At 59.9% G+C, this 9,164-nt stretch overlaps 1 protein-coding gene across 1 annotated transcript; it reads left to right on the top strand.

Moving 5' to 3' along the window:
* Positions 1-370: 370 nt before the first annotated feature.
* On the top strand, positions 371-9,149 carry ANGPTL4 (angiopoietin like 4). The gene is made up of 7 exons (XM_065652523.1): positions 371-913; positions 1,411-1,521; positions 1,976-2,108; positions 6,252-6,365; positions 6,454-6,549; positions 6,846-7,121; positions 7,679-9,149. Exons 1-7 carry the CDS (start codon positions 377-379, stop codon positions 7,858-7,860), a joined length of 1,449 nt encoding a protein of 482 aa, XP_065508595.1. The 5' UTR covers positions 371-376; the 3' UTR covers positions 7,861-9,149.
* The last annotated feature ends 15 nt before the right edge of the window (positions 9,150-9,164 follow it).

The following is a 9,164-nucleotide window of genomic DNA, read 5'->3' as shown; positions in this document are numbered from 1 at the left end:
GAATGGGATGGGAATGGGACGAGGATGGAGATGGGAATGGGGACAGAGATGGGGATGGGAACCGGGATGGGGACAGGAATGGGATGGGGACGGGCATGGGGACAGGGGTGGGGCCAGGGTGCGAGGACGGGCGCGGGCAGGGCTCAGCGGCCAGGGACCGAGGCTGACCCGGGAGCGGGGGGCGGGCAGCGCTCCGAGCCGGGGCTGCCAGGGGTGCGGGGCGGCCCGAGGCCGGGGGCGGGCGGGGGAGGGCGAACAAAGCGGCGAGGCCGGGCGGGCAGGCGGGGAGGGGCTGCTCCCGGGGCCCTCCCCGCCGCGGTGCGATAAAAGCGGGGGCGCGGCGGCGGGGCGCACACCGGGTGGCGGCGGGGCAGCCATGCAGCTGGCCGGCTTCTCGCTGCTGCTGTTCGCCGGGGCGGCGGGCATGGCCGTGGGACCGGCCCCGGGACCCGCGGCGGCGCGGCCGGGGGCCGAGCGGCGGGTGGTGGCGGCGGCGGGGGCCGGCAAGGAGCGGCGGGCGCAGTTCGCCTCCTGGGACGAGGTGAACGTGATCGCCCACGGGCTGCTGCAGCTCGGCCACGGCCTGAAGGAGCACGTGGACCGCACCAAGGGGCAGATGCGGGAGCTCGGCAGCCGCCTCAGCGCCCACAACAGCTCCATGGGGCGGCTGCTGCGCCAGGCGCGGGAGGCGCAGGAGCGGGGCGAGCGGCTGCGGGCCAGCGTGCGGGAGCTGGAGGGCCGCGGCCGGCAGCTCCTCAACCTCTCCGAGGCTCTGCGGCAGCGCCTGGAGGAGGTGGCGGCTGACAAAGCCGAGATCCAGGGCCGGCTGGAGCAGCTGGAGGGCCGAGTCCGGCTGGCGCTGCAGGCGCGACCGGCGGAGAACCAGAGCGCCAAGGACCTGGGAGCGCTGCAGGTGAGTGAGCATCGCCCGCAGCGCCGGGGGACCCGACCCGGCAGCGACCGGGAGAGCGGCCCTGGGGGACCCGACCCGGCACCGGCAGCGACCGGGGGGAGCAGCCCCAGGAGAGCTGGGGGGACCTGACCCGCCCGGGGGCCGCGGCAGCGACCCGAGCTGGCGGGGGAGACTCGGGCACCAGGAGCGACCTAAGGGGTGAGGGGAGGGAGCCAGGTCCCCCCAGCCTGGGGGGGAGCAGGAAGGGGTCCCTGCCTTCCCGGGAGTGGCTACGCAAAGAGCGATGGGGACCCGACCCTCCTGGGGCGATGGGAGTGATTGGAACAGACAGCTCATCCCTCCCGGGACACAGGGACCAGAGAGCAATGGGAGGACCCGATGGTCCTGGGGGCACTGGGAGCACCCGTGAGGACCTGCTGAAGGGGGACTGGGCGGTATGTGCGGCACAGCTGGATCTTCGCGGAGCTGTGGGGTTCACCTGGCTCTTTCCTCTGCAGTCCCTGATGGATGCACAGAACTTGCGAATCGAGGAGCTCTTGCAGAAGATCAAGCAGCAGCAGTACAAACTGGACAAGCAGAATCTGCAGATTAAAAGCCTGCAGAGCAAGGTGAGCTCCCGTCCCGCTCTGTGGCTGGGGGACCACAGCCTGGTCCTGCGCGCTGCTCTGCTGATAGGAGAACACACTGTACCGCTGCTCCTTGACTTTGGGGACACTCCAAAGGCTGTGGCCCTGGTGCTTGTGCTGCAGTGTTGGTGCAAGGGTAGCAAACTGCCCGAGTGTTGGCACAGGGCAATAGGAGGAATTGGTGTGTGGGAACAGAGCCTCTCCAGGCTCTTCCTTTGAGTTCATCTGCAGAATAAGCTCGTTAGCATGGGTGTGAAAAACCACAATCATTTCTGGCTTTGCCAGCCTCAGGTATCTCCTGTTCCTTGAGCTTTCTGGGCAAGTTCAGCCCCAGCTCTGGTCACAGGGGAGCGGCTGGTGCCTCAGCTGATCGGCTGCCCCGAGCACCAGCATTGAAAATGAGCTAAAACCATTCTGACTTGTGCCTTTTTTTTAGGTCAATCTACTGATCCCCTTACACCTGAAAGACAACAAAACACAGTCTCCAAAGTGGAAGATAAACCTGAAGAAAAGCCTGAGTCTCACCAACCAGAGCCAGAATGCGAGTGGGGACCCGATGCTGACACAGAGTGAGTATCTGCCCGTGCCGCCCTGCTCCTCTGCACAGAGCGAACCTGCAGCACTTGCAACTGTTTGGAAACAAAAGGTTCAGTTGTCCTGAGTCAGGATGTGGGATTTGCTTGCAAAAGCAGAGCTTGGGAGTTTGGCCAGACTGGGGGGATCTGGAGCGCGGGCAGGATCCCAGCCTTCTGGATCAGTCTTAGTCCAGCAGGAATTTAAGGATTTAAAAGGAATTTTTCTGCCTGATATTAAGAATGCAGTAGGGAGCAGATAAATGCCATGAGCAGGTATTTGTCAAAGAGGATTGGCAGGAGAGGAGGATCTCTGCTCCTTGGAGTTAACTCTTGTTCACTTGCTCCTGCTTGACCAAGAAGGGTCGTCTTCTCCTGGCGGAGGGGAGGGTTAGGGATCCATGTGCATCCAGCTTCCCGTGCTCATATCTAGGGCTTGTACATGAAAGACAAGTGTCTGAGCCTGCACCATCCTTAGCAGAAGGTGCTGAGCTGTAGCAAACGCCCGGGCAGTGACGGCACTGGACACTCACAGCCTTGGGAAACGCAGCAGAACAGGTGAGCGGATGCTGCATCCGGAGCTCCTGGCTCTGCCTGGAGCATCCTCTCTGCCGGCAAAGAGGCTGCAGGAGCTCCCGCAGAGCAAAGGGCATGAAGTGCGTGTCCTCAGCTGTGTCCTGCAGCCGCCCTCCCACACAGGAACTGGTGTCCCCGCAGGGTTTGCTGCCCGGGAGCAGCTGCTCTCGTGTTATATCCGTTAAATCACGATGCTGGCTCAGTCTGTGCAGCTGTCTGGGGATGTGCAGGGTGAGCCAAACAGAAACCGAGCGGGGCGAGGATGCACAGGGAAACCCTGCCCAGGGCTTAATGCAGGGATAGCTATGGGAAAATAACATGGTAATTTGTGTGTGGAGCCTGGTGCTGTCACCGGTGTGCCTGAAAGCTGAGTGGGCAGAACAAAGAGCTGCAGAATTCATGTGGACAAGGAGAGAGATGGGACATGGGGGCTCCAAACTCCTCCTGGTGCTTGGCTTGGTGGGGCTGGCCAGCCTGCAGCAGGGCTATGTGAAGTGCCCCTTGGTCAGGGCAACACTAGCAAGCCAGAAAACTGTCTCAAAACCTCTTTCCCTGTTTTTCCCAGCTCTGCTTTGTGACTTTGCCCTCAGTAGCATATCACAAAACCACAGAATAGTTTGGGGTGGAAGGGACCTGTAAAGGTGATCCAGTCCAACCCTCTGCTTCGCTCTCAGGTGATGACAAAAGTGGGGTGCAGGGAGATGGGTTTGGGTCTTGGCTCCTCGCTGGTGGCAGACATAGGCTGTGCCGTCTGCCTGGCACTGGGTGCAGCGAAGGCCCAGAACTCAGCACCTTCTTGTGCCCTTCTTGTGCTGCCCTGTCCCCGATGGGGAGACCCTGAGCATCGCCAGCACCCTGGGCATCCCAACTCCCTCCCACCCAGCCAAGTCATGAGCTCGCCCTTCTCTTGCCTGATCCTGATGTTTGATATCTCAGACAGAAAACAAATTGGCTTCCTCTCATCAGCAAGTCGAGTGAGTTTTCTGGCAAATCTTAAGGTGCCCTCTGCCTGGGGAGGCTTGCGGTGGGCACCGGGCAGGCTTGTGCCGGCGGCTCCCTGCCTATTGTCAGGCAGAGCCCTAGTGCTGGCACGGCACTGGGAAACCACGATGTACTCCAGCAACAGCCCTTTTAGAAAGACCCTTTTATTCGCATCCAAGTGAACACAAGATTTTTTTCAGGCCAGAGGTGGCACGGGGCCAAGCATGTGAAAGTTGAAGGCATGAAGCAGCCTGGAGAGTGAAAGGTTTAATCGCTTGCAGAAAGAGGATCACGTCTTTAGGCAGAGCCTGTGCTCTTTGGCAGCCAGCCGAGTAGGGGAAAGGTGCAGCCTCGCTCCCCCTCCCCGCGGCACTGGGACTCCAAAATAATTGGGTCGGGTTGCGGAGGGTGAGGGGGAGGCGATGCAAAGGGCTCCAGGCGTGTCTTGGCATCTGCAAGAAAGAGTGTTTATCCCAGGTTGGTGACCTCCCCTCATGCCTGGAGATGTGTTGGGAAAATACGGTGCCAAGCCTGGGGCAGCTCCAGCAGCCTTGTTGATCCTTCCGTCTTGTTTGGCTAAATAAAGGGGGAGGGAAAGAAAAACATCCAGAGCAGCCAGGAGGTCTTGTTGTTCTGCTGGTGCCATACGGATGTGCAACATGAACTGGAACTAACGAGCGTGTTCCTCAAACAAAAAGATTGAGCTGAGGCTGTTCAAGCAGCTGCATCTCATTCAGCTGCTTGAAAGTCCCTGCTGCACCAGGAAACCAGGAGAGATCAGAGTGCAGGGAGTGTGGCCAGGGCCCAGGAAAAAAAAAATAAACCATGGATGGGGTTGAGTTCTGCACGCTAGGGCCATGGAGTGTCTGCCCGGGCACTGTCCTGGTGATGCGGGGGGATATGGTGGATGGGGCTGGGCGACACCAGGAGCCTCTGGCACCGTCCTGCTGCTGAGCTGTGAGCTGGGGTGGCCATGGGTGTGGGGCTGGGCTGTGGGTTTTCCTTCCCCGGAGCCTCGTTTGGCTTCCCTGGCTGCATTCAGCTAAAAAGTGGGGATATCGGGGATGCACTCGGCTTTGTGTGGCTTTGGTCCTTTGTGCAAAACAAAGTGTGCCCTTGATCTTTGTGTTCATGGGCTTGGGGCAAGGCTTGGGGACACTCACTTTTTCCGTGGGTGCACTGATGGGCTTGGTGGCACCAGTCCTGCACTGGGGTGCGCGGTGTGCCAGTGAGGGTGCCAGTCCTGCGATGGGACAGGGGCTGCCCGTGCCAAGGAGGGGAGAGTTCATGGGGGGAGTCTGGGGTGACGGGGCGGGAAATGGGTGAAAGGTGGTGGCAGGTGTCACATTGCCACCCGCCGTGTCCCCCCGCGCTGACCTTTCCTGCAGTTGTGGCTCCGCTTTTCGCCCTGGCGCAGCATCAGGGCTCCCTGGGTGCCCGGCGAGGACGGGGGGTGATGTCTCACAAGGGCTGGTCTTGCCCTCAGCAGCTCTAAGGCCTCGTTTTCCCCCTTTCTGCCCCATGGCTGTGGGGAAGGCCCCTCTCCCCGCTGTCCCCCAGCACGGCCTGGGGCTTGTCTTTGGGTTTCTTCACCCGTCTGTCTCGGGGTCGTGCTGGCAGCAGCTGTGAACCACCAAAATCCATCCCACCCTCGTGCGGGAGAACAGACCCGCTTTGTCTGAGGGCGACGGGGGCACCTGTCCCGCCTGACAAAGAGCCCCTTGACTGCGCCGACACCCCAGGGGCTGGAGTCCCTGCACATCCTCCATGTCTCGGGTTTTGTAACAGGTTTTCTTCCACTGTCTCTCCGCGGGTGCTGGTTCCTGGATGGACTTTTATCAGCGCTGTTAAAACGGAGCTTTGTTGGCAGCTCTGGGCAAAGTCCCTGTGGGGCAGAAGGAGAGGTGGGAGCCCGGCTGGTGTGGGGCTGGGGGGACACGCTGGGGGCGGCCTCACCCCAGGCAATCCACTCGTGCAATGAGCTGGGGCTCCCTGCTGTTCACCCCCACCTTTCCTGCCCTAGTCTGTGTGTTTTAGGCAAAAAGGTCACCCCAGGCTGGCCCTGTGCCCACTCGTGGCAGCTGCCCAGGGGGACATCTGGCTGGGGCCGCCACTGTCACCAAGAGGTCGAGTGCTGGATGCTCAGGCGCCTTCCTGACACCAGGACTTGTGGTTTCCTTCTGCCCCTGAGGCTGCTCCGGCCTTGGGGAGGGATGGGGGTGCTTGGCCCTGGCGTCACCCCTGCGAACTGGCTACCCCTGCCCGCCGTGGGCGCAGGGGGAGCGGGGAAGCTCCTCGGGTCTCTCGGTGGCGGGAGCCGCGTCGTCCGGCCTGGCCTGCCGCCTGGCTTCTGCCTTGGATGGGAGCCCGAGGAGCTGCGCTTGGATAAATGGTCAGATATGGGGTCACAGCAATTAAAGACACTGGAGTCAGGGGCCGCTGTCCCCAGCGCGTGTCCGGAGCCGCTGTGCGCAGCTGGCCGGGCTCCTGGCCAGGCCTGCAAGTGCCGGGGCCGTGGCAGGAGCAACCTGCTGAGGAAGCGGGACTCGGGGCCACCTTCTCAAGGGGTTTCCTTCCCTGCAGAGCTCCCGGAGGATTGCCACCAGCTCTTCCTGGCCGGGCAGCAGAGCAGCGGCGTTTTCCAGGTGCAGCCCGCAGGTTCCGAGCCCTTCAAAGTCTACTGCGACATGACTGCAGGTAAAATGGTGGAGATACCCCACGGCGCTTTGTGCAATGGGCTTGCAAATGGTGATCCCGAATGTGACCATGTTTTGCCTCCTCACAGAAGGTGGCTGGACAGTGATCCAGAGGCGCACGGATGGCTCTGTGGACTTCGACCAGCTGTGGGATGCCTACAAGAATGGCTTTGGAGACCTTCATGGTAGGTGGATGATGGTGTCTGTCTTCTTAGTGTAGGATGTGATATCGTAACACAAGTTACTGCCCCTTGCTGGCTCATGGAGATCTCTGTGTGCTGGAGCAGTGTTGGGCTGAGGGGGAGGATGGTGCTTGCAGAGCAAGAGTTCTTGGTCTTCCTGGCTTGTCCTGCACGTGCCAGACAGCGGTTCAAATGCTGCGGTGTCCTGGGTTGTCCCTGTTTGTCTTGAGCCTGTTCATGTGTCCGCTTTGTACGGCATGTTTGTGACCCCATGGCCAATGCAATGTGTCTTGTTTCAGGTGACTTCTGGCTGGGCCTGGAGAAGATACATCACCTTGTCCAAGAGGGAAGATACAATCTCCTGATCGAGCTGGAAGACTGGGAGGGGAATTCCCAGGCGGTTCAGTTTGCCTTCAGCCTTGGTGGGGAGAGCACAGCCTACACACTCACCCTGCTGGGACCTCTGTCTGGAGAACTGGAAAACGCCATTGGGGACTTCAGGCAGCTGCCCTTCTCCACCCGGGATCGCGACCATGACCTCAAAGCCGACACAAACTGTGCCAAGCACCTCTCAGGTCAGTACGGGCTCTTCCTTCCCAGTGGCGTGTGCTTTCCCTTTAGCCCTCCACTGTCTGGTGGTGGCCATGAGTGGGACAGTGACCCCGTGGGATTAGTCCCCTTTGGTGTTGAGCCCAACTTGTCCCCTGCTCCCCCAGGAAAGCTGCATCCTTGGGAGGAGCTGTGCAGGGAATGGGGAGGGAAGTGAAACCAGGCGGGGTTCATGACTCAGGTTTTGGCCCAAGCATCCATCTGTGTAACAGCTTTGCTGGCTGCCACCTTGCTTGGAAACCTTTTGAGTGAAGCTGAGGCCAGTCCCCTGGCCTGAGGTGGGGCTGCTGAAGGGCTTGAGGCAGTTTTGCACACAAAGAGCAGTGGGGATTTGCAGACTCATCTATAGGATCTGCGCGAAGGTTTCCCGGTGCTTGGGACTCCTCAAGCATGTGCGAGGTCTTGCAAGGTCCCAAAGCCCTGGAAAAGTGGGGAGAACAGAGGCAGCAGCGGCCTTGAGCCTGGGTTTGGTTTCTGTCTGGAAGTGCTCTGGGTTAAAGCCACCTCTGTGTTGCCTTGGTAGGTGGCTGGTGGTTCAGCACCTGTGGCCATGCCAACCTCAACGGGAAGTATTTCCGCTCCATCCCGCGCCAGAGGCACGAGCGCAAGCAGGGCATCTTCTGGAAGACATGGAAAGGCAGGTACTATCCGCTGAAGTCGACCACCATGAAAATCCAACCTGCAGCCCTGGAAGCAGAGCCCTAAAACTGCTGCTTGAGACTTGACCTCCTCTGTGGAGCACAGACCTGAGCTCCATCTCTTGGTGTTTACAGAAAACCCACCCTCCCCGGGAAGTCCCCAGGAGGGTTTCTCTTGCTTAGTAGCCCTTTAGTGGCGTGACGCAGCTCCTCGCTGTCAGTAAAACAGCTCCATGTTGCTAAAACCCCTGGCTGGGAGCTCCCAAACCAGAAGAGGAGCTGCCAGCAGGGAGTTCCACCTCCAGAGCAGGCACAAGGCTCTTCCAACCTGCCACGCGCTGCTGCGGCAAGTTCGAGTCGTCTGGTGCTTTCTGTCCTGTCTGAACACTTCTGTGCTGGTTTTGATGAGCTGGGGCTGGGGGAAGGGGAGCATGTGAGGTGTTTCACTACCCTGGACCCAAGCGTTTGGTACGGAGCCTTGCCATGTCCTGTCCTTCACTGTTCCCAAATGATGTCCTTGTACCCTCCTGTGCAAGCCCCGTGGCCGTGCTGGTCCTGGGAGCCCTGGGCAGCTCCACTGGCGCAGCCCCTGCTCTCGTGACTGTGACACGTGGAGAACGTGGCTTTTGGTGGGAAGGCTGAAGGACACCCTGGGCAGCAGGGGACCTCAGGCTCACTTGGCTTCCCTGGCCCCCATGGCTTCAAAGCCCTGTATTTCTGTGCTGGAATTTGCCAAGAGCTGGGGAAAATCTGCTTCCAGCTCCAGGAGACGATGGGTGGGATCCTGCAGCTGGTTACATGAGGGCCAGATCCTGGAGGGCTGTCCTAAGCTTGACCTGCAGCCTACCAGTGCTGCTGGGGGTGGTTAGGACAAGCCCTAGGACAGCACAGGTACAGAGCGGTGACTGTCCCTGGGCAGGACCGGCTCTGCCGTTGGCTGTAGATCCCCCTGAAGCCTGGAGAGATACCAGTGCCATCCATGTGCCCACGCCAAAACTGGCTCCAAAGGGCCAGGGGACAACAGGGTTTCTCTGCGCAAGCCGTGTCACCTTGTGGGGCGCGTACCCTGACATACAGCATCGCCTCTGCGTTTTGGGTGGGTGTCTGGAGAGAGGTGGGAAAAACAGGTCCTCAAAAATGTTCTGGACCAAACTGCCGTCTTGGGTCTTCCCAAGCATCCTGCCCTATTGAAGTCATATTGACTTCCGTGCTAGAGCTCCTAGCTGCTAAATATTGTAAATAGTCATTTGTAGGATGTTGGATCTTGTGGATGAATTTCCTGGTTTAAGTTGTTTCCATATTTAAATGCAGTGTTAATAACAGTGTGGTGTAATTTATAAATGTTGAAGCCAGAAAAAAGGCAACTGTAGT

This window comes from Caloenas nicobarica, chromosome 27 (genome assembly GCF_036013445.1).
Source record: "Caloenas nicobarica isolate bCalNic1 chromosome 27, bCalNic1.hap1, whole genome shotgun sequence".
Taxonomy (NCBI): Eukaryota; Metazoa; Chordata; class Aves; order Columbiformes; family Columbidae; genus Caloenas; species Caloenas nicobarica.
Note: the sequence above shows the minus strand (reverse complement) of the source record. Positions and strands in the feature narration are given on the sequence as shown.